We start from the raw sequence: 23472 nt of genomic DNA, 5'->3' as shown, positions 1-23472 counted from the left end.
ACTAATTGTATTTGTTAACCTGAGAATTTCTCTAACAGATTAAGCGTCCTCCGTATACACCCTCGCCACAAAGAGTAGCGATGTGTTTCTTCTCTGTCTATCCGCTTCCTTGATTAGTTCCCTAAAACGCATATGACTGTTGATAAACTAGATGTTTACAGCGAGTTAATATAAAGCCTTATTTTGTTTAATCCTTAATATATAAGTATTAAAAGAAAAGCATCACATTACTTTTAAACCCTTAAAATGTTCTCTATTCCAAAGTTAATGCTCTAATCTTTAAAATTAATATTTTTCTTTTGTAGTTATTAAACTTGAGATTCACGGTTGGTTCAAAAGTGTTAGAGTTATTATCAAAAAAAAGTTTAAAAAAAAATAATAATTGAGAATTTCGATATCTAACCCGGCTAAAAACTTAATCGAGGTTTTTAGTTAGCTTGGCATTTATAGTTGTCTTAGATAGGCCTGATGCTCTGTACGAGGAAGGAAATGGGTTAACTTCCCGTATGACAAATTCGTACCATAATTGGTGTCTCATATAATACTCATACATAATTCAATCTTCCATCTAAAACGGAAGGGCTATGTAATTTTAGTAATGGAAAAAGAAGAGGTGTAATATTCGAATTCTAACCTTTCAGCCACATGACCGGGTTATGGAAGAGCAGAAATTAAAAAATTAAACCGTTCGTTTAAATATTTTAAATAAAGGTAGGTAGAACTTATTATGGATACTTAAATACCACGGTAAATAAGCCATAACAGGAACTACACACAAAAGATGATATATTTTGAGAAAGCATTTATATATTATAATTTACACCTTGCATTTCGCGATATACAGGAAAAAAGTTTCAACCTAAATAGGAAGGCAGACAATTATTTTTAATAACATTTAAAAATTAAAGGTTCACTGTGTCGGGTGGCTCCTCTACTTTCACTACTTTTCAATTGCTGTGATGGAATTACCAAAGCTGTAACAAGGTTTCACATAATTTAGGCGTTGTAGCTGATCTGTACAACGCAACTAAACAAGTCGTTGAAAAAGTTAACACAGGTTGTTTGCCTAAATATCTAAAGATAAACAAAGCTTTAATAAAAAAATGGAAAAAAGATAACTTTTTATGTATTTTAAAACTTCTACTAGGTCATAACTTTCCAGAGAGGTGTATTTAGTTGTGAGTTAATTACTTGGTTTACGTTGAACTTTTCTAAAGAAAATTTTAACTTCTTCTTAATTTTCTATAATGCAATGAAACAACTATAAATATTTTTATTTAAATACGTAAATAGCCATCAAAAAAAAATTGTACAAGGAAAAAGGGGTGTTGTTTACTACCAACCATTTTAACCTCTCCTAAGTAACTTTGAATACACCTGTTATCATATGAGTTATATCTAATAAGTAAATAAAAAAAAATTAATTTAAAGTTTTAAGAGTTCTATCTATTACACATTAACTATTTTACAAACTTGCATTTTTATTAAAGTGGGTTATTATTACCTTCTATTACCTATCTTCATGTTTAGGTTCTTATATAGTGGCAGTGAGCTAACGTATAAACTTATTTATTTTTTTAGCTTATGTTGCAAAAATTTATGTATTTAGTAATTTTTTCTATAAAAAAATTTCTATTTAATAAATATTTCTTCTTTAATTATATAATATTATAGGAGTTATAATTGCAGAACCTGCATTCCTTTTCTAACAGGTTAATAATTCGTGTATATGTAAATATCGTCCGGTGTCGCTAGTAATTTAGGCTAATAATTGCTTTCTTCTCTACGCTAAAATACAGAAAATATCTACAATACTAATACTTAGTCAAAAAGATATGTTAGAGCACGTAGGACATGCTAAATGTTACTAAGTACTCTTACTAACCAAGCTTAAGTAAAATAATTGGTTTTTATTTTTATTATAACATTTTGTTACAAACGGATATGAGATCTACAACTTAAGTAAACTAAAAAAAAAGTTAATTATAAATCGGTTTAAAATATAAAAAAATAATATACTACTGAAGAAAAACAATTCGTTGGCAAGAATTATTTATAAAGTGTTATAAATTAAAAAAGTCGAAGTACTAAAAAGCATTGTAATTTATGATTATTATAAACCCCTCAGGCGCACCAAACCCAACTGCACAACAAACAAAATAAATTAAAAAAAAAAAACTACGGGAAAGCGCGAGCCATACTTATATAATTAAGCGCTTGAACACTAACACCACCCATATTATAAACACTATATAAAGTAATTCGTAACAAAAGAGTAGCTTATTTTTTTTGTGCGGAAAACAACTTATTTCCGGCGATGTGTTTCTGCTAAAAAAATCGCGTAACACCTGACGAATCGTAAGCTTTCACGCTTATGGTTCAACCATTCTTGTACAAAAAAGCAACTAGTCTTTACAACTAGCCCAGTAAATGCTAAACATGGCGATTCATTAATTATTAGGGGTCTTAATGAACAGTAATTTTAGTAGATATATTATTTTACAAAAGTTTACGTATCATAAATCTTAACTGACTAATCAAATTTTTGTGGTAAATGTATGGAGGTCAATAAGTATTAAATTATTAAGCCCTACATTTATTATAAAATTGTAATTATAACCAAAGCAACAAGAAAGCCAAGTTTGCATTTTTAATAAACGTTGGATAAGAATCATCGTTGCCTACCATCATACCACTGATAACAAAAATTGTGACATGAAAGCTATCAGGTTTGTTGTTAACTTATTAGAATAGTATTAGAAGCAAACATACCTAACTACTCCAATTATGTATTCATATCTATACTTTGCATTTTTAATATTAAATTAACAAATGTGCTTAACTGCTTACTTAAAATTGCGATTTGTTAATAATAACGCCTATTTAATTGATTTACTTTCAAGATTTTATTCTAGGTATTTAATTTTTAAGTGTATGGCGTTTATCAAGGTGGAAGCCTGATAGTGTATTTTAAAAACCTACAATCTGAAAAAAAGGGCGTTAATAAATAGAAAGCTTCTTACTAGCGTTCAAAGACCACCGCCTTTGTAAATTGTTGGGAGGATAAATGGAAGCACGTATTACCTTTACAGAAAAGTATACTTTATTGCGTTAATTACTTATGAATGGAATTAAATAAGTATCTATATATAAAGTATTTTAGGTTTTATTATGCACTAGATCAGAAGATTTTAAAAAACTAATGTGTTAATGTGCGTGCTCTGCTATTTACAAATTTACGGTAGGACTGAATTAACAAGTATTTAACGCAATATTTTAATTAACTAATTATATGTTCACGCCTTGGAAAAAGCTTAAATTATGAGCGATAAATAATACCTGGTAGGTTTTTCATAGTATTAGAAAAAACTTACTGAGACAAAGCTAACTTTAAAGGATCTGACCTCCAGGTCTATTGTGTTGTATACAAACAACTTCAAGTAGAAGTAAAATAGTATCTACATTTCAACATTATAAGAATTATAAGATTAATAGTAATTATTATATCCTCAAAATTGCCATTCGTGATTTAACGGTAAGATATTTTCTAATAAAAGTTGTATAAAAGGCCTTTAAGAGCCACCGCAAATATTTCGTCAACTTACTCTCCAGTTCAAGTTCGCCTCGGATTGATGAGTTTTTTCCTTTCTTTGAAGTTTCTTTTGGCTATTCTCAGGGGGGTTTCCTCTCAAGTTGGTTGCCCAACTCCCCCTTTCAAGAGCCCTTATTTGTAAGTTATTAAACACATACGATTAGCAACTTTTATTGGTTGACGTAAAACCGTAGACCAAAAATTTTAGTTTTTGAAGCTTCTAGAGTCATCATCAAACTAGTGAAAAATAGACAGTTAATAGCGTACTTAAAATATGCAAAAAGCAACCTAATAGTAGCAGTGTTACTTACCGTAAAATATTTTGACTAATTTAAGAATTTTTTCAAGGCACTGGTTTGAATAACTTCGCTATTTATATCCACCTATTAAAAATAAAAACCTAAACTAGGTATCTGTCGGAGTGCCCCTATGTAGTGTCTGTTTTAACGAAGGACCATCTCTCTTCTAACTTACTAATTTTGTAAGCTTGAATGTCATTAGCATCATTTCCTAAATAATATGTTTTTTAAAGGTACTTTTACTGGTAAGTTACCGTGGGTATGGTGACTCTTTTCTGACTGTCCATTTAAACATAATTGACTGGAGCTTTAAAACAAACTTAATCACTTAAAGTTGTGGCATGTTGTCGTGAAATATTTTACCATATTTATCCCTATTAATTTGTGGTTGAATTTTTTGCTGGTGACTAAGCTGTAAGCTTCGGTTAAATGTTAGGAAACCCGTAGCGTCTACTGATTGAAGTAAAAACTGTTAGTCTATTCGCTGTACGTTAAAATCTATTTGTTTCTGTTATTTGATGACCTCCGAGGTTATATTCTACGGCTTTTTGAATTAGTAATATTAACTGTAGTAACATTTTTATTAGTTTTTATAATATGTTTTAAGTAATCGACCAAGCAACCTGTCGAACTTTTACAAGATGAAATTGTAGCTGAAGGGGCTTTGTTAAGCGGAGGGAACTAGTTAATACAATACAAAAATAAATTGTACTGAAAACTAAATGGTACTAGGCAAACTATTAGCACTTTGCCTAACCATACAAAAATTTTTTACAGGTTAGAAAGTGAATATTGGGTAAAGCGTACTATGTTCATGCTAACTCATATTAAAGTGTGGTATTAACATTAAATGTTAGGATGGCAAAATTAGTAAGAGGGACACTTAATAAAATGTTGAAGGCATGCAAGATAAGGACAAATTTGTTTTTTTATTAGTTCTTAAGACAAATTTATACGGCTTGGACGTCATAGTCAAAAAATACTAACTTATAACTAGAAGTGAATTATCATGGAAAATATTGGTGTTAAGTAAAACCTTTTATAAAATTTAAATGGATTACTTACTATAAATAGCCCACATTAATTTAAATTAGGTTCTACCCTGATTTAAGTAATATGCTTTTCACACCTCATTGTATGTGAGTGAGACTATATCTTTTTATATTTACTCAAGTAATGTTTTGTTATTAACTTTGGCGATAGGAGTTTTTTTTTGTCATACACTTGCCCATTTGTGCTTTATACCTTTTCAAGTTGAGAAAGTTCTTTATCGTTGACTTCGAGTGATAATGTTTAATTTAGTAAAAGAATTAATATTTTGGGGTTTATGGCATTCAGTTCGTCGATTTTGTTAATATTTTTAACATGTATTTTTTTGAAGAGACTTGAGTAAAAATGGGCTTACCTCGCTCGCTGAAAACTTTTTCAATAATTCCAAAAATCTTGAAAATTTGTAAGTAGCTATACCTTTTTTTACTTCAACATTAATCTGTATCCATTGGTTAGAGTCTTGAATCAAAATCAGTTCACCTTCTTGGGAAAGAGAATATTTACAGTCCTCCACAAACTTACAACCTTGTAACTCAGCTTTTTGCTTTATATAAGAGTAAAATATTTTGAATTTTAGTGGTTAATATATATGGAAAGGTCCCTTGTTTATACCTTGTGCTAGCATGATTTTAGCCTTAGGCTTTACTTAGGCTAACCTTCCTATGTCGTCATGCTGTACGACGCAGACTGCAGTTGAAGGGACTCATCACTTTTTAATAAAACTTTCCATGTTATTTACGCCCAACCAGGCCTGTATTCAAGAATTGACTTCTTATAGTTGTGATGTGCTTAAAAATTCAACTTCTCTGAAACCTTTTTTTCTAATAAATTCTTTTTGACTCGTTTCCGTTTTAAGAGCGTTATCCAGCAACAGTCTCAGTGAGATTGAAGACGGCTTATTAGACGGTCTCAGGGATCTTCAATTTCTGTACTCTTGGATTTACTTTTATTTATGCTTTAGCTGTTTCTTTTTATTATTATTAATCTGGTCTCTATTTTCGAAAAACTTAGTAAGATTATGCAGGCCTTTCCTTGGGTTATTGTTAACAATGTATATGCTAGATATATTTTAATAATAGAGTTGTAAAATATAGGTGGCTTACTAAGTTATCCTAGTAGTAACGAGTTTACTTAAGCAATCTGTTTGTCTCTAAAAGGCATCCTTTTTAACTCCTCTAATAGAGATTTGGCTTACAATCGACTTACTTCGCTTAACTTTGACGTTTTCAAGGATCTTGCTCAGCTAACAGGCTTGTTAGTTACTTTTATACTTCTCTTATTAGAAAGTTTCAAGTAAGATGGCTCCTTATTTATATAAGCCCACAAAATGACAGATTTTACACCAATAACGACATAAAATAAGAACCTTTCATTATATTATTTTTTTTAACTTTGAATATTTTATAGGTTTTTGCAAGGAAACTACATCAAGTCTTTATCTTACAGTTCGCGGTTAAACTTAACAAATCTACTTTACTTGTAATTCGTTATAAACTGTTGTAGAAAGTTTTTTTTAGAATTAAAATATATTCTACTTCACTTGTAGTTAAACTAACTTTAGATTGCTTTATCTAGTTGAGCAAGATATGTGTTGCATATAAATTTTTTGTAGTAAATTAGTAGGTTGGGTATATTATAAGGAACTGCGCAAGGAACAACGCCACTACTTGTTTTATATAAATTTAGTAAATTAGTGCGAATGAATATTTTGTATAGATAACTGCTCTACTTCCGTTAGGTTTTTTTTTACGCGTTCGTGTTTTGATTGCAGCATTTCTCAGAAAATTTTCATGTTCTTTGTTGCTTCTACAGAGCTTTAGAAGGAAACCAGCTTTCCTCTTTCGGCGAAGATTTCTTTAAAGCTTTCGTTAATTTGGAAGCTCTGTAAGATTTTCTTACATGGGCTTTTTGTTTGGCTATCCTTTTGATTTTAAAATGGAAAGGCCTTTATAGTTTAAAAGTTTTATTATTTTGTATTAAAAAAAGGGACTCGTTTCATCCAAGTATAACTTGGATTTAGAACTATTTCTAACATTCAGTTATAACTAATTTCGTTATAAAATAAGTTTTTGCTTTTAACTAAATCATGATTTACGCTTGATCACTTATATAATTTTTTAGTAAAAATTTTATTTACAAACTTCATATAAAATTAAGAAAGAGAAAATACACAAAAGGTTTACCTTTTATTCTTTTACTAAATTTATTTTAAGCGTAAAATTGCGGTGTGAATCAGTAGGTTTTACTAGTAAAGTTTTTACATAACTATGGTCTTGTAAAAAAACATCGTTACCGACTATTACTCTATGTTTTACTTTGGTTTCAAACTGCGACTATAAAAGTATATACTTTTCATTATTGATTTTTATCTAATCTGTACGACGAAGGGGGCTCCACAGCAACCGGTTTTCGTCCCTTGATGAATTCTACTTCCGGCATCTGGCAGCGTTAAAGACCTTGTAAGTCTTGTTGGTGGGCACTCTATTTTAGTTTTTTATAACATCTCTTTTTGCTGGCTTTATGTAAACAAGTGATACCTTAAGTATTTTTAAATCTTTATTTTATAAAGATACCTGTTTAATAACTCTATTGAAATGATAGCACCAGGAGCTTTTAATGAACTGCAAGAGTTAACTCTTTTGTAATATGCATTTTATGCTATAAAAAGTTGTCGCTATTGAGTTGTTTTACAATCTATTTCACCTTGAATTGTTATTAAAGGCATCTGGGCATAATCGACTCTCTACTATTAATCCAAGCTGCTTCACAGGGCTTTCTAATTTAAATACCTTGTAAGTCCCCATAAACTTTACGTTGCCTGTTAACCTTTATATAAGCGCTCCTGACTTCACTATCTCGCAGGCGGCAATTTTTTACACTTTTTTTAGTGAGCTACTTTTCGTTGAGTGTTTTTCTTTGTAGCTATCTTTATTGCAACTTCCTTACCTTTTACATATAGAAGCTTAGTAATTATTTTAACGAAAGCAGTTTACTTCTTTCGGTGAGTACCTTCTGAATGTAGTTATCTTAATAGATATCTTTACGATAACAAAATCCGGTCGATTCCGAAAGGCTCCTTTCTTCAGCTAGATAAGCTGACTGCGTTGTAAGTATTCCATTTTAATGTATTTTTGACTAAGTATAGTGTTTCTCTGCCTCTCGGATTGCAGTATGTTTTCGTTTTTGTTAGGTATCTCTTGGGAAATACGATTACAGAGATCGGGCTTGGAGCTTTCAGCCCACTTTTCAACTATAACTACCTGTGTGTCTTTATTCTTGACTTGAGCTTTACTCTGGCTACTCACTTGCTTCACAGGATTCTTACTTTAGATCACACTTTTCTCTGCTGCTCACGCGCGCAGTACCAAATTCTTAACTATGCTGAGTCCACTTGCAGCCATCACGGGGAGCTAGTAAAGTTTGATAAGTTTCCTTTGGAGGTGTGTAATACCTCTCGCTTGATGACGAATACGTCAAAGGGTAAATTGAACGAAGTACTAAAGTCTCACTCTACTGACAACAAAAAAGTCCGGGCATTTATTAACTTTGTTTACTTTTTATAATCAATAAAAGTGCATATTTGCTGCATATCAAAGGTGCAAGTAAGCCAGGCTTTAACCTCCAAAAAAAAAGTGCTAGAAGAGGGGTATGACAACAATTTAAAGGTATTTTGCTGGTTCTCAAAGCCAACAGCTCAAACCCCTTTAACGTCTTATGTTTAGCAGTTGCCAGTGAAGCTCCAGGGTGTGGACCGTAGGAGACAGGTCTATATAGCTGGCGCGCTGGCGGCTCTTGTGGTAGTAATAGGAGCAATAGTGATCTATAATATCTCCAGTGTCAACGGGAAAGTAGGGCAGGAAGCGTAGACCTGCGACTTTCGAAGGGTCGACACAGAAGATTATTTGGACACTTGACCCTTCGTATCAGAGGAACTGTCTCGCGGTGATGCCGGGTGAGTTAATAAAGTGGTGTTGCAGTATTAATTTTTCTTTTGCAGTTGCTCTCTACGGATATACACAGTGTTGGGTAGTTTTAGCCGCTTTCATTATAATATGAGCTCTTATAATTAAGTTTCGTTGTGTTCATTAGTTGAGTTAAAAAAAATATTAATTAGCGTACTAACAAATATAAAGAGTCAAATCTGTTGGAAAATAAACAAGAAGCTTTCACTCCATTGTATTTTGTCGGAAATCATTGTTTAATCTTTTAGTATATTAAGAAAAGGGCAAAAAAGGATAGGGAGCCAGGGGTTTGGTTAGCTGATATTATTAAGGCTTATCTACCAAGTTTATGGGTATTAACATACTCTTGAACTGAACTAGTAAGGTCTAGTGCTAGGGGAGAAGGGCGTACAGCAAAAAAAAAAAGCGGAATTTGAGTTAACTTTAAACTTTGCTTTGGAAGTATTAAAAAAAAATTATTGGTCCATCTTTTTCTAACTAATTACTTCAGTTGCTTAGTAATTTTTTAACCCAAAAGTCTTAGTATCGGTAAACAAGTCATATAAAAATATTCAGTTGTCAAGAGAGTTTATTTACCAAAACTACATTTTTAAATTAAAAACTTAGTCTATATAAAAAGGGAGGTAAAAAAAAAATTATAAATGATCTAGGTAGAATAACCGGTAAGTTAAGTTAAACTTTTTTAAGTCATAGCTGACCTAAAGTAGGATAAATCAAATAAAAATTATTAAGTAAATCCCTACAGCTGGGTCATTAAGTTACTCTTCTGACCAGCATAAGTAAAATTAATTATATAATTTAATTATATATAGTTAGTATTATACGGTAGTCTACGACTCCTTAAGAATCCTACCATTCCGTTAAGACAAAAAGATGGAAGCACAACAATATTTTCAAGCTAGTAGCCACTAGTCAAGCCAAATGGAAAATCTACTTTTAAAACTATTGGACCTTACAACAAAGTCATGTGCTCGTTGTCCGTACGTAAGAAATTGGTTATGAAAAAAAGAAATTTCTTAATTACCATAATATAGTATATAAGATTTATACAAACTATTGTTTTAAATTGGTAATATATAGTTTTAAACACAAAATTAGTATACTTCACGCATATTCTTTTAATTTTTCGAGCTTTTTTTTAGGCATATAATAGCTTCGTTCTCTACAATCATTTGCAGCTCTGGCTTGTTTTTAGACAATTTTCAGTAATTTAGGGAAAGCAGAAACAGCAAGTTGCATATTGGTAAAGAAATAATCGGTGGCTACATTACTACCTTGCGGTAAATGCTGTAACATATCTAGCACCACCCTTAATCCCTAATTTTTTTTGGTGCACTTTCTTGTTTCCCTGAGCAGAAGCCTATGTAATACGTATTCGCTTAGTTATAAACAAAGTTCGCCCAAGTAGATCTGCGTGTTGATGTACAGAAATTCTCGCAGTCAGAAAGGGTTCATATCGTGATACCATACTTAACAAGGTTACTCCTCAATGTACAAGTTTTACATCCACATAGATGTAAATTTAGCTTAAATTTTTTCTAGAATCTGAAACTAAACTTTTAAACACTTTTCTTGGTTATTGCTAGTTTAATACTTCTTTATCGCTTCTCTCGTAGCTCAATTCGCAACAAAATTGTAAATTCTTTGTATCTGTCTCTTGCCAAGATAGCAGGTTAGTTGGGATGACTAGAAGCTATATTGTAACATCAAAGCTTGTCAATAGATTTTTAAAATAATACGGCGTCTCTAATGTAAGAAGAAGCCCGATAAAAGCTTTAATTTCAATAGTAACGACAAGAGTATAATTTTTAGATGTATTCGGGCTTTTCTCGTTCCAATTAATGGGCAGCTTTTCTATGTTTCCGTTACAATTCCGTCAATAATGTCAGTACTGCAAAACAAAATAAAAGAGTCTCGTATGCTAAGATATCTGAATTATTATTTGTAAGTCCCAGAGTCTTTTTTCGGATATTGGCTTTTAGTAGCCAACGAAGAGTGCAATGGAGTAACAATTCAAGCTGTTCTTCTACTTCATTTGCTCTTGTGAAAAAAATTGACGAATTTCCTCTTCTATGAAAAGCCCTGGATCGAATGTGGTTGGTACAACGTATCACAAGATTAAAAAAAGAAAAAAGTTACACCCTTGGCACAGAGGGCTTCTTGGTAAATAATGCAGTAGTATTTAAAAACTTGGTGTTATAAGAATTCTTTTAACAAACTTAAAAAACCTTTTACCTTCTTGTTCATTGCTGAAGCTCCATTTGTACAAACCCTATCCAATTTATCCCAGTTTACTTAACGATTGACAGAACTACATTCATTTCACGGTTAACATCTTTTCTTTACTAGAAATTAGCTTCTGTATATCTAGAAGTTTTTCTGTGATTCGAATTGTTCACTAATACAACGCATATAAATGCACAATGGTGCAGTGTCATTCAATTCGCAGCTCCTCGTCCAAAGCAAGAAAATATTAGGAGCACGCAATCATACGTTAAAGTATTTGTCTGCCATTTCTTCGGTTATTCTCATAACAGTATTTCTTGAAAGGGCGATTTGATCTGCCATTATTAGAATTATTAGAATTGCTACGGTTTTGGCACAAGTTTTTATACCTGTATTAACTATTTCTTCAACTATACAATAAACTTTTTCCTAGCAAGGAGCTAAACGTCTTAAAATATGGTTAGTACTCGCCCTCTTGGAAAATGTTTGTTGAATAGACAGATTTTTTCTTTTTGCTTATGAAATCTGCTCTCAACTCTGAATTTATGGGATACTCTGTATTGAAATAAGGATGAAATTGATTAAAATAACATTCTAAAATAAATTTTTCCCCCTGGCTGCACAATCTTTACAATACTGGCTTAGAACCAACGCCTTCTACAAACAAAAACTGGTGCCTCATTCGATGTTAAAATCGCGGAAAACAATCCCATCTTCGAACTTTTTTTTCCCAACTGAATTAGACGGCTTATTTAGGCTCATTGTGGAACTACAAGTGTACTACTAGGTACCTGTTAATGCTACATAACATGGAAACTCGGATTACTTTTCTGCCGCCGCCATGCAAAATATAGTACAACACCACAAAAGTCATACACTCGATGCACTGGTGTGTGCAGTAATATCTTCGCTCCCCGCGAGTTGGCCTTTCTTGAGTAAACACAGACCTTTCACACTTTCTAATAAAAATAAAAACTTTATGGTTTTTGTGCTACATGATCTCTCTATCTTTTCCCATTTCATCACCGATTTCCAATTTATCTTATAGCCAGCGTATTTCCGGATATTTTAGTTTTGCTTACGACTCGTACCTGGTTTTTACTTCTTCTTTCTAACATTTCTAACCATAGTAATAAAGAATTTTATTTTGTCTTTACCAAGCCTTTTAAAAATTTCTAAAGACTTTATGTTTTCATGTTAAAAAAATTAATAAGTACATATTTTAAGATTCAGACCTAGCAGTGTATGTATTTTTGCTTAAAACCACTTTTGTGTTTTCAAAAATTTCATTCCTAATACACTTTTTAAATCTAAGATTTTTTTTTATCTGTTGCACAGAACTATGGATATCCAGATGATGAGTTGATGCCTCTTTCTTGTAAAGGTCGTAAAAGAGGTCGTGAAGATAACAGAGGAGAAGTAGATTCATGTTTGGGCGAGTATTAGCTTAACCTTTTAATTTGGGATTTAGTTTTTGCGGACTCGCTAAGTTCTTTTTAGTTCATTGCTATTACTATAATGATTTTATATATTATTTTTCTAAGTCAATATATTAATTTTTAGCTTCTCCTTAACGTTGATTGAAAGCTTGGACACTTTAGTGGTACGTAATGTAGTGTAGTTTCCTATAATTTTGGTTATTTCTTTAATCAATTAATTTAATTAAGATAATCTAATTTATTGGATCGTCGCATAGTGATAAATATATGTAAAATAAGTTTAACTTGATTAATTAAATAGAGCTGTTTAGTATAATAACTCATGCTCATAATCCGTTAATTTTTTGAGATTTTGCTTAACAATTATTGTTTTTAAAGATTATGGGGGAAAACGATAAGTTTATGGATGGAGTTAGACTTGTTTTAAACAATAATCGATACGACGCTGATCTCAATGTTTCCGTTTTCGAGGTAATTTTTATTAATTTAAAATTTTTTAATTTTTTATTAGTAAGCACATTTATAAAAATTTTTTTGAAATTAATTTATTTATAACTTTTTATTTATAATATATTTATAAATTCTTCTTTACGAAGGATTTAATCTAATAATTAAATAATAAAGTTAATTTATTATTAGTTTACTCTACAAGTGTGAGACTTCTATTTTTATATTAAATATAAAGAATATTAAATTGAAAATTTTTACTGATAATAATTATGAAGCAAAATTATCAAATATTTTTCAAATATATATATATTTTTTAAGTAGCTTATTTTAATATTTTAGTTTATATCCTTACGAATTTATAATTTTCACAAAAAATAGATTTAAAATTTAATATTTAAATAATTTTTTTTATAATTTTAATTATTTTTAAAAATTAATTCATTTTTTTACTTTTTTATTATTATTTTTTTTAACTAGTTATAATTAGTTATTCATATTAAATTTTGTCCCATTATTTTAAAGTTATTATCATAAGAAACTTTTATGTTAATTTTAAGTTAATTGTTATTTATAATTCTCAATTTTATTTTTATTAACATTTATATAAAGTTAGTGACGTTTTTTATTAACTGTAATAATCTTTTATAAACTTTAAAAAAATTCTTAACTAGTTTAACCGTATTATTGTTATTATACTTTTATAAATATTTTTCCTCAAATACTTTACTTCAGTAGTAATCTTGCATCTATTATTTATTATATAATTATAATTAATTATAGTAAAAAATAATTAATTAACTATTTATACTTTTATAAAATTTTAATTTATAATTGGATTTACATTAAATGTAGATGCGCCCTTCTAATAATAAATTAAATAAAAAAGTTTACGTTTGCACGAATTTTTAGACTTTTTTCTTCTCCATAAGTTTAGTATTTAGTAAAAGTTTTTTTTAAAAGTATGCCAGATAAGTATTTTTTTTTGTACCGAAGTAGATTTACGAGCTATAATATAAACTGGTCTTAGGGACACGTGGGCTTGTAAACTTGATCTTCACGACCACTTGGTGTATCTGCCAATCCCTGCTTTGCTTTTGGGTTTTGAGAAATCATTGTTTTTCCTTCCAATCCATGCCCGTGCTGCTCTCATGTGCCAACGAGAGAAAAGAGCTTTTGTTATTGGTTATTATTTAAAATATTAAATAATATAAATTTTGGCGTTCACTTTCTGGACTAAAGCAATCCAACTTTCATTAATTTTATTTTTCGCTAATAAAATTATGAATACTTTCATACATTTGCTTTTTATTATAAAAACTTGTGTGTTTTTTTACGGCTAATAACTGAAATAATAAATATTTTTTTCTGCTGTAACATTAATAATGATTATTCTGAAACATTGATTCTATTTATTACCTTCTCTTGTGTTTACCCTCACCCGTGGTGGAACAGCATCCCACACGCCCACTCTGAGACCCTAACGAGGGCTTGTATACACTTCTTTTCTTTACCCACGTGTTTTCTTTGGTAGCGGGGTTTTATAACCATCCTAACTAAACCCTTTCATAAATTGACAAAATAAAATATCTTTTGTAATTGGCAGTGTTGAACCAATCGTTTACATTTTTTGTAAACTACTAATAGTTGGCTTACTTTATTACAATGATTTTTTTTATTGGTTTATTCTTTTAAAGTTTTAGTTGGTTAGTACTTCTATAATCCATTTTTACTGGTTTATATTTATATCCATAATATTTTTGTAATTTTGAATGACTATTACTGATTTTATTTTTTAATGAGAAAAGGTTACTATTAGGGCTTTAGGCAGTCTTTTGTCTGCTCATGTGCTTTCTTTGCAGTTGAAGGCTTCACGTGTCTTCAAAGATTATAACGGTATTATCATAAAAGTTTTGTATTAAAAACATTGAAATTTTTATGATTTCTGATTGGTTATGACTAAGTGTGAAATATATATTAACTTTCAAGATTTATAGTTTGCTGTTTACTTTAATATTTATTTTATTTAATCCAGTAATTGGTCATACACTATTTATCATTAAAATTATTGAATTGCATGTCCACCAGTGTATACTTTAATTTGCAGCCCATTACATATTGCAATCATAAGAAAGGTATACTGTACAGAGATATTCCACAGTAGTTGCACGTGTTTTCCGCGTTAGGATAAATCTGATTGGTCAAATTACTTCATGAAAGTTGTTATTTTGTTTACATTCATGACTTTCTAGCAGTTATAAACAGTCTTAATAAATTTTAACTGTTTTATGCTATTTGATAGGCGGACTCCTTGCACATGCTCTCGACCTCGGAGAAAGGCTATTGGTTGCTTTTGATACTCCAACCGGCCTTCCATATCCCAAAGTTTTATTATCTTTTTTAAACATAATAAGTAAAAGTTCATAATAATATTTCTTAAATTTTTTTTAAACTTTTATTGGGTTGTGGTTTTCCTTATTATTTTGTATTAATAAAACTTTTTTATTGATATTATTCTAGTAAATTACTTGTAAATATTATTTATGCAGTGTAATAATATTAATAATTTTATGATCCAAAAGGTGAACCTCAAAAGGCGAACGGCAGACAAGGCATCTGTAATCACTTGCTTGGCTTGTGCTGGTTCTCTCCTTATTGAATTTGCTACTCTTTCTCATCTGACTGACCGGATGGAATTCTATGCACGTACCTTAATATCTTTTTCTTCTATTCTTATACTATTATTATAGGAAGCAGCGTTCCGGGCTATGAACAAGTTGTTTTCTTACAAGTCCTCGTATGCTTTATTGCCTTTAAGTATTAACGTAATAACAGGAAAAGTTCATAATGACAGTACTTATTATTATTATTATTATTACTATTATTTATCATATATAAAATATAGGGGCCGGCATTGGCGCGGAGGCGGATAGTTATTTCGAAACTTTACTAAAGTCGTATATTTTGTTAAACGAAGAGAAATTCTACGAGCAATTCAAACAAGTTTTCTTATTTTAATAATTATTATTATTGCGATTATTATTGTGTTTAGCTTTACGATGGACTTGTTAATCACACCTCCATCAACGATCAGTATTTTTTCGTGAACTACGACAATCCGGTGAATAACAATAATAACTTTTGATAATTATTATTATTCGCTGCGACGCCTCCTCGCTAGAAACCGCACCCTGGCGGACACTTGGACAGTCTCGGCGCCTTCTGGCCGGGCCTCCAAGTTTGTCTGTCATTCTATATAATATATATTATAAAAAAGCTTTTAATTTAGTATTATTATTATTTAAAGTTTATATATAATTATTATTTGTATTATACAAAGTAAATATATATTTATTATATTATAAAAGTTTATATATTATTATTAATAGGTATTGGCGGGCGACTTGACTAGAGCTGTTTCTTCTTTCCAACGTTATTATTATGTTTTTATGGAGAATAATCAGTTTCTTCCAGAAGTTATTATTTTCATTAAATATTTTGCTTAACGTTATTCTACATTTTATTGGAGCTTTGATTTCATTATAAAGATTTATTTGATTCTTTATAACTGCTATATTTTTCCTTATTCTCATTGGTTCACTTTTTTTATACTTTTTACCACAAATTTTTTATTGGCTATTATATTTGTGAGCAGCTTTTCCAGGCCCACGGCGCTGTTGTTGATCCTCATTATTATTTGAGGCCAGAGTTTGTCGAGAGCGCTTATTATCTCTACAAGGCCACCAGAAAGTATACCTTTTTTTTACGTCTCGCAATTTTTAATATCTTTATTTCTTAAAAATTTTGTTATTGAGCACTTTTAAAAATATTTATCAGTACTTTAAGTGGTTACTTATATTTTTTTATAATATGATTGGCGGAAAGTCACTCAGAAAAAAGTTTTAATTTTTCACAAATATAAAAGTTTATAGCATAAACGGTTTTAATTCTTTATTTTATATGAAAATTTATAAGACTGAAAGAATTTATGGTGTTGAGTTAAAATATTTAAATTTAAGTGAATCATAAGAAGGGGCAAGGGTTGGCCACATGTCTCGCACGGCACATGGCTAATCTCCTTTTTGTATATATGTAATAATTTGGCATTTTTATATAACCTTTAAGCGGCAATAAGCATTTCAACAAAATTCATTATATTAACTGCCCATTACATGAGATTGTTGACTGGCTCCGCAAAAAAATATATAATTATTATCACTATTGTAGCTTTTTTTATATTGAAGTGGGAAAGCAAATTTTAGAAAGTATTGAAAATTGTGGGACGCCATGTGGCTTTGCAGCGTTGAGTAATGTAAAAACTGTTGCGAAGCTTGACAGGTCGGAAGTTTTTTTTAAGTTTTTTTTTTTTTACTTTTCATTATGCATAAAATAGACCAAAACTGATAGAAGCTTTTAGTATTTTTTTTAAAAACTTTTTTTATAGCATATTAAAATATATAAATAAACATCGTAATAGTAAAAGTTTATTAGATTAAGAAAAAAACATATATCTTTTTCGCTATAGTAGAAGTTTATTATAAAAGTTTACTACTTTTGCATGATTTTCGCCTTCTTAGAATGGACTCCTTTTTTCTTGCGGAGACGCTTAAGTATTTATATTTATTGTTTGCTGAATACGAAAACTCGCTTTCGTTCGATATCGATGCGTATATTTTTAGCACGGAAGTTAATATTTAATTTTTAATTATTTTTTTTAAAAATTTAATTTATAAAAAAATAAATATTTAAATTATAATTCTATTTTTTAATAAAGTAATTATTATTTATTTGTAGGCTCATTTATTTCTACCAATCGAGAATCACAACTTTAAGAGGCCTTCAGAAGCAAATAGAAAACTTGTAAATCGTAAATTTGCATTCTTTAAATCATAATTATAATCTATTAATTATAATTTTACCAGCTTTGTGCGCTGCTGCTCCGAAGCATCAGTTATCTTTAAAAAATATTATTATCGTTAATCCATCTTTTCTTAATTTTCATATTTTTTATTGACAATCTAATTTTTTTACCCTCAACTAGATTTTCTCAGCATAAATTAAGTAGACAAGCAAATCTTTTCGGAAATTGTCATACAGCAATTGTTTTAATCTTTTTTATCATAACCTTTTATTATTAATAATAAAGTTTGTATGCTTTTTCAGTTTTATATCAAAATTGCCTTTTATTGAATTGCGAATCCCCCCTTTACTTGAAGATTAACTTAAAATTGAAGAGTTTTTCATTACTCATAAAATAATTTGTAGCCTGCGATAAAGGCGGTCGGCTGTCACTTTTTCCTTTTTAATTAAAAAGAATTTAAAATTGTTACTGAATAGCTATTATGATCAATATTACTTTTATTATTAGTTTTTTCTTATTATTATTAATAAAACTTCAACGAGGATAATTATTAGTCCAAGATTAATAAAAAAAAATTCTATTTGCAAGATGTCTTTTAAAAAAAACTTAAGCAGTTCTTAACAAAAAATAATACTAACAAAACACAAACGAAAGTTTATATTTAAAATAATATTGCCACAAGTTTATAATAATTTTGCAACGAATTAATACTAAATTTTATAACTGCCGTTCAGCTAAGAATGGACAATTACTCATAAAGTCAAAATAAGACAACGAAAAAACACTTAAGATTTATACAGAAAAGCTTTATAATGTAAACTTAAAATATTAACAGGGAAACTGATCGTGATTAACACAAAGTAATTAAAAGTTTCGTGAACTTAAAATCAGTATAAAGTAATTAACTTTTTTATATATATAAAACTTAACAGAAACTTTATATAGACACTAATCTAGTAAATTTAATAAATCTTAGTTATGGAAGTACTGTTTGACTTTCTTAAAAGGCACAAATGATTAAGGTAAGGGCTTAGAGGGGCTATAAAAAAAATTTAAAGTAGCAGCCTGTTAATAGCTATTGTAAAACTAATACCGCCCATTGTACTTGGCTCTCCTTGTATTACTTTTTTAAATTTTAAAACGAGCTTGTAAAGTAAAAAAAAACTAATTTTGTTTGTTTTTCCCATGGCATAATACTCTATATTATTCCATTCCCCCTCACTATCCTCCTTTGTAAGTATTGCCAAACCTTTATCCCATTCTTTATTAGCAAGTTATTTATATTTTAAAGATAACTATTAATTTTAATGGTGGGGAATAGCGCCGACTTTCATTTAATTAAAATATGTAAATTATACTGTCCCCAAATAACTACATTGGGGTCTATAATTAGAGCTTTGATTATCAATATTCCATATAAAGCCTACGCCAAAATTGCGGAGTAGGAAAAAGCACAAACTGGCTTACAGCATATTAAGTAATGCCTAATATCAAAAATGATGTAGTAGATGCGATATACAAGTAATTACATACAATTCTTGAACCTCTATAATGCTTATTCTAAATATAAATTAACCTTTATTGGCTACAGTTATTATAAGACGCACTTAAAGTTTTCAAAAAACGCAGACGTTTTTAACACTACTATGTTTACAATCTTATATATTATAGATTAAAAATGAGCTTCAATACTTAAGTAAATTGGATTAAACTGTTATATACTTTTTTTCATTATTTACTAATAATGCCCTTTATACATTTAGGGATGGTGTTAGGGTTAGAATTACGTTAGTGTTGCTGTAAATTACATATCCATGTGTTCTTGTCCGAGTAATGTTTTGTAAATATATCAACTAGGTTCTTATATAAAAAATTGTGTTTTATCACAGTTTCTTTTTAGTATTGCACTTTTTTCATGATGAAAGATGATATGTGTCGGATTTTATCTCTTTTGTTTTTTTGAAAGGCATTTGTTTATTTATGATTTCAATTTTTTTGCTTATATAAGTGAGTGCTTTGCTTGAGGTCATCTATTCGCACTTGTAAACCGCTGGCATCTCCAAAGAAGGCTAATTCTTTCCCCTTTTCACCTCCCACTCAGCGAACGCTGAGGCCTGTATTGAAGTCGAAAAAAGCCATTAAAAAAGAAACATTTTACGGAACTTCTCAAATTATAATAATTTTTCCGAGAACACTGACATTAAACCGTATTATATCCTGGAACTTAGAGAGCATAAGATTAAAGAGAAATTACAAGTGCTTCTACCACGGAAAGAACGATAAATTCTTGTGAACGAAACACACCATTACTGCTGTGGGGCCGTTGACCTTAGGTTAAAGTGCTCGATTCTTTATATTATTCCTATTGTTTACTAGAAATGAACTAGTTTGACAGCCTTTCCTCCAACATTTGATGAAGTAACAATAAACCCCCAACGCCAACTGATCTTTTCATTATTAATCTTTTAGTGCTTCAAAGCGATTAATCTAAAGTTTAGCATCGTCAAAACAAGCTAGCGTAATTTTAGTGTACCGTACAGACATAATTGACCTTCGAAGAGGGGATAAAGCTCTTTCGAGATATAATCAATCAATTACTTTTCGCCCAGGCCGGACGCTAGAGCCATTTGTCTCAAATAAAATCTATAAATCAGCTTTTATTAACGAAGTGGAGATCACTATGGGTTGCCAAGGCTACGAAACCTGATGTGACCCCTTAAACTATAAATACGTCATGGAATAGAGTAGTGGGGGATTCCTATGGAAAAACACTAGATAAATGAACCGAGAAAAGGGATTAATGCTGTTTGCCCGAAGAGGAAAACGCAATCGATTTTTAAGCGGAGGACTGCTGTGTATTAGACATCATCGCCGTGCAAAAATATTAATTATTGAGTTTTCCTTAGATCGCTAAAATTTTTTTTTAAAAAAAAGGTTATTCCTGAGTTGGTCCCTTGCTTTTAGTGAATAAACTCCTTAACTGTCTATATTATGACTTTTTGATAAAAAGTAAGACAAGCTAATTAAGACGTGACTCTCTCGTGCTTCTCTATAATTAAAAGAAAAGTAATCCTCTTTAATACGAAAATAGCAACAATGAAGTTTTCGTTGATTTGGTCTTTTAAAGATGTACCGAATACCTTTAACAGACGGTAAACATAAGACTTCTCAAAAACTACAAGTAAGAGTAAAAGAAAAATCTTTTCTAACTAAAGGAAAGTGTACTTAATCTGAAGATTGAACAACCTATTTTAGTTGCTTGTTTTACAAAAAATTATGTTACTTATATAAAAATCAGTAGTATTTATGCCGTCCCTATTTTTTAAGCAGTATTATTTTGATGGAAAACATAAGGATGGGCAGCTGTTATCAAAAAAATAAAGAACAAAGGGAAGTTATACGTTATGCGTATATATTATATAAACGAATGAAGAATTACTTTAAAAGTTTTTTATACACAATCACATAATTCAATTAAAGTCGACACCCCTGCCTCACTAGTAGATTATTAAAAAATTAGCCTATTATATGGTAGGCGTTCAGCTAATTCATCTATAATTTGTAAAGAACGATTAAAAATTAAGGTGAGCTGTATATAGGGCCCTAGCATCGTCTACGTGTTACGGCTCAAGGTTGACCCAATTTTAAGCGGTTATGTCAAAAATATATTTTTTTTAGTGTTTATTTCACAGACTAATAGTTTCGAGAACTAGTATATTATTTATAAAAAATTTATATATTTGATATAAGAAAGTCGAAGATCTAAAAAAACTTGGTAACTTATTTGAATCCTTAACTCTCCCGAGAGCCTTGCCCTCAAACTAAGAGCGAGTAAATACAATAGAAAAAAATCTGGCTGGCGCGTGCCCAACTCGCTTATAATTTGCAAAACCCTAGGGCGGATATACCCTCACATTCCATAAAGAGTTAAAAAGTGTTATTTCCAAATTTCCTTCCATAGTTCACTAAGATTAAACTATAGCACCTGTTAGCAGAATAGGTTTAGAAAAAATTAGTGATTTATTAACATCCTGGGTTGCACCAGAGATTAAAATTGATTTGGTGGGTAGAACTTTTAAATAATATAACTATAATATTAAAAGCGTGCCCACAAGTAGTTTAAATTCCCAAATAGAAGGCAACCAAACTCCAAAATAAGTATCCTGACTAAAGTCATAACACTTGCCTGCAATTAGGTAGGTCTTCTGTTAGATACACTTTCGTACACATCTCTAAAGAAAGTTAAAAACAAAAAACAGCTAGTTCTGTATGAAAATTTATCGTAGTTAAGTCAATCCATTTTCACATTCTACAATCAGGTTTTGTTACCAAGTTTCAGGTATCATGCCAATAACTTTTTTTAGTAAAAGTAACGAAAATTTTTTATTGTTGTTTAACAGCATACAAAAGTGGCCAAAAAACTATTATAACAAAAAAAAATTATTGCTTTACAGTTTTTAGTAACTTAAAAATCTGTACGTTCTCACTAATCTGAAGGCATTAACTAAATTTAGAGCAGTTTTTTGTGCTTTACTATTTTTTTGCGTAGAATACTAACATTAAGACAGTAGAGTAGTATTAAAAACGATTTTGAGATTGTAACTAACAAAATATTTAGTAACAAGATATCGAAGGTAAACATTGATGTTCCATTTTTCGGATAATTTAGCTTTTAAGTTAATTTATAAAAGTAAACAATAATAAAGTAGTGTTGTGTACATAGTGCACCATTAGGGTGTGATTGCGCCCTCTTAGAAAATCTCCTGCGTTTGCGATTACAACGCGTTTTAACCGCTGAGTTTATATACGCGTGAAACGGAGTATATAACACCAAACCTTAGAGCATTCCTTTTTTGGTGTGGAGATAATCTTACCCATTAAAAGAAAAGATATTACTTTCAAAATATATTAAGTGGTTGGATAAAAAGATATATAAAAGCTGTAAAATAAAGAAGCATTTTAAATACTAGACGCTGAACTATCCATAAATACGATTAACAAATTCCTCATTAACTTAACGCTAAACTTAAAACCTGTAGAACTGCCCCAAATTACCTGATTTATAATGATTTTTTAAGTAACATTTGTAGTTAAAATCAAGTTATGGTTTGATTATTAAATGAAAGTTAAACCTAATAAATTGTATAAAGCATATGTTCTGTTTTTATTGGGATAATTAATCACAAATTTGATCTTGGGGGGTTACTAATAAAAACCGATCTGCTGTATATACACCTTAACTACCAATAATAGATTTGTGAGAAATCCCCAAAGCATGCAAAAAATACCCATTATCTCTTAATAACAATAATCTTTCTACTTTTGGAGCTTAAAGAACGTTTTTTGTAAGAATAACACATATGTTATGTTAAGTGAAAATTTCATAAACTTCCTATATAAAATACTATAATTTTCTATTGGTTATCTTTTTAAAAAAAAGCACAATTTTTGCACACCGAATTATTGCAAAAATAGTAATCTGGGTCAGTTTTAGTTAATTTAGCATTTAAATTATAATATGCGGAACACTCAGAGGTTTTATTGGTATAATTTTTATGGATGCGAAAAATGGTTTTAAAAAGTCATCTGCCAACCT

General features: G+C 30.0%; 3 protein-coding genes across 7 annotated transcripts; all 3 read left to right on the top strand.

Annotated features, from left to right (window-relative positions):
- The first annotated feature begins 3412 nt into the window (after window positions 1–3412).
- LOC135121383 (platelet glycoprotein V-like) lies at window positions 3413–8920 on the top strand. Of its 5 annotated transcripts, none has more exons than XM_064045696.1 (17): window positions 3413–3535; window positions 3613–3730; window positions 4002–4073; window positions 5273–5344; window positions 5398–5469; window positions 5798–5869; window positions 6124–6195; window positions 6349–6420; window positions 6754–6825; window positions 7329–7400; window positions 7511–7733; window positions 7976–8047; window positions 8132–8203; window positions 8258–8468; window positions 8538–8606; window positions 8667–8705; window positions 8777–8920. In XM_064045696.1, the coding sequence occupies exons 2-11, from the start codon at window positions 3633–3635 to the stop codon at window positions 7584–7586; spliced, it is 750 nt and encodes a 249-aa protein (XP_063901766.1). In that variant the 5' UTR covers window positions 3413–3535; window positions 3613–3632; the 3' UTR covers window positions 7587–7733; window positions 7976–8047; window positions 8132–8203; window positions 8258–8468; window positions 8538–8606; window positions 8667–8705; window positions 8777–8920. The 5 variants fall into 5 exon arrangements, with proteins under 5 accessions (XP_063901766.1, XP_063901765.1, XP_063901764.1 ...); XM_064045695.1 differs by having other exon boundaries at window positions 8664–8705; XM_064045694.1 differs by having other exon boundaries at window positions 8258–8606; window positions 8664–8705.
- Window positions 8921–12133: 3213 nt separating this feature from the next.
- Window positions 12134–16003, top strand: LOC135121405 (ER degradation-enhancing alpha-mannosidase-like protein 3). Its single transcript, XM_064045726.1, has 9 exons — window positions 12134–12223; window positions 12468–12568; window positions 12693–12732; window positions 12947–13039; window positions 14824–14911; window positions 15318–15400; window positions 15598–15658; window positions 15766–15868; window positions 15921–16003. Exons 2-8 carry the CDS (start codon window positions 12495–12497, stop codon window positions 15837–15839), a joined length of 513 nt encoding a protein of 170 aa, XP_063901796.1. The 5' UTR covers window positions 12134–12223; window positions 12468–12494; the 3' UTR covers window positions 15840–15868; window positions 15921–16003.
- A 174-nt stretch (window positions 16004–16177) lies between these two features.
- On the top strand, window positions 16178–18153 carry LOC135121393 (ER degradation-enhancing alpha-mannosidase-like protein 3). Its single transcript, XM_064045712.1, has 8 exons — window positions 16178–16253; window positions 16405–16491; window positions 16671–16765; window positions 17243–17353; window positions 17593–17701; window positions 17810–17882; window positions 17938–17965; window positions 18057–18153. Exons 2-8 carry the CDS (start codon window positions 16465–16467, stop codon window positions 18151–18153), a joined length of 540 nt encoding a protein of 179 aa, XP_063901782.1. The 5' UTR covers window positions 16178–16253; window positions 16405–16464.
- Window positions 18154–23472: the final 5319 nt, after the last annotated feature.

This window comes from Zophobas morio, unplaced genomic scaffold, assembly GCF_036711695.1.
Source record: "Zophobas morio isolate AGI-343-1 ecotype UQ-CSIRO unplaced genomic scaffold, CSIRO_AGI_Zmor_V1 ptg000575l, whole genome shotgun sequence".
NCBI lineage: Eukaryota > Metazoa > Arthropoda > Insecta > Coleoptera > Tenebrionidae > Zophobas > Zophobas morio.
Note: the sequence above shows the minus strand (reverse complement) of the source record. Positions and strands in the feature narration are given on the sequence as shown.

Coding starts and splice junctions, on each gene's coding strand:
- LOC135121405 (XM_064045726.1), top strand. CDS start 12,495: ATGCCTCTTTCTTGTAAAGGTCGTAAAAGAGGTCGTGAAGATAACAGA. Junction 12,733..12,946: donor AAAGCTTGGACACTTTAGTG/GTACGTAATGTA, acceptor TTGTTTTTAAAG/ATTATGGGGGAAAACGATAA. Junction 15,401..15,597: donor CCGGCCTTCCATATCCCAAA/GTTTTATTATCT, acceptor ATGATCCAAAAG/GTGAACCTCAAAAGGCGAAC.
- LOC135121393 (XM_064045712.1), top strand. CDS start 16,465: ATGGAGAATAATCAGTTTCTTCCAGAA. Junction 17,883..17,937: donor AAATAGAAAACTTGTAAATC/GTAAATTTGCAT, acceptor TAATTTTACCAG/CTTTGTGCGCTGCTGCTCCG. Junction 17,966..18,056: donor GCTGCTGCTCCGAAGCATCA/GTTATCTTTAAA, acceptor ACCCTCAACTAG/ATTTTCTCAGCATAAATTAA.
- LOC135121383 (XM_064045696.1), top strand. CDS start 3,633: ATGAGTTTTTTCCTTTCTTTGAAGTTTCTTTTGGCTATTCTCAGGGGG. Junction 3,731..4,001: donor CCTTTCAAGAGCCCTTATTT/GTAAGTTATTAA, acceptor AACCTAAACTAG/GTATCTGTCGGAGTGCCCCT. Junction 5,470..5,797: donor CTCCACAAACTTACAACCTT/GTAACTCAGCTT, acceptor TTCCGTTTTAAG/AGCGTTATCCAGCAACAGTC.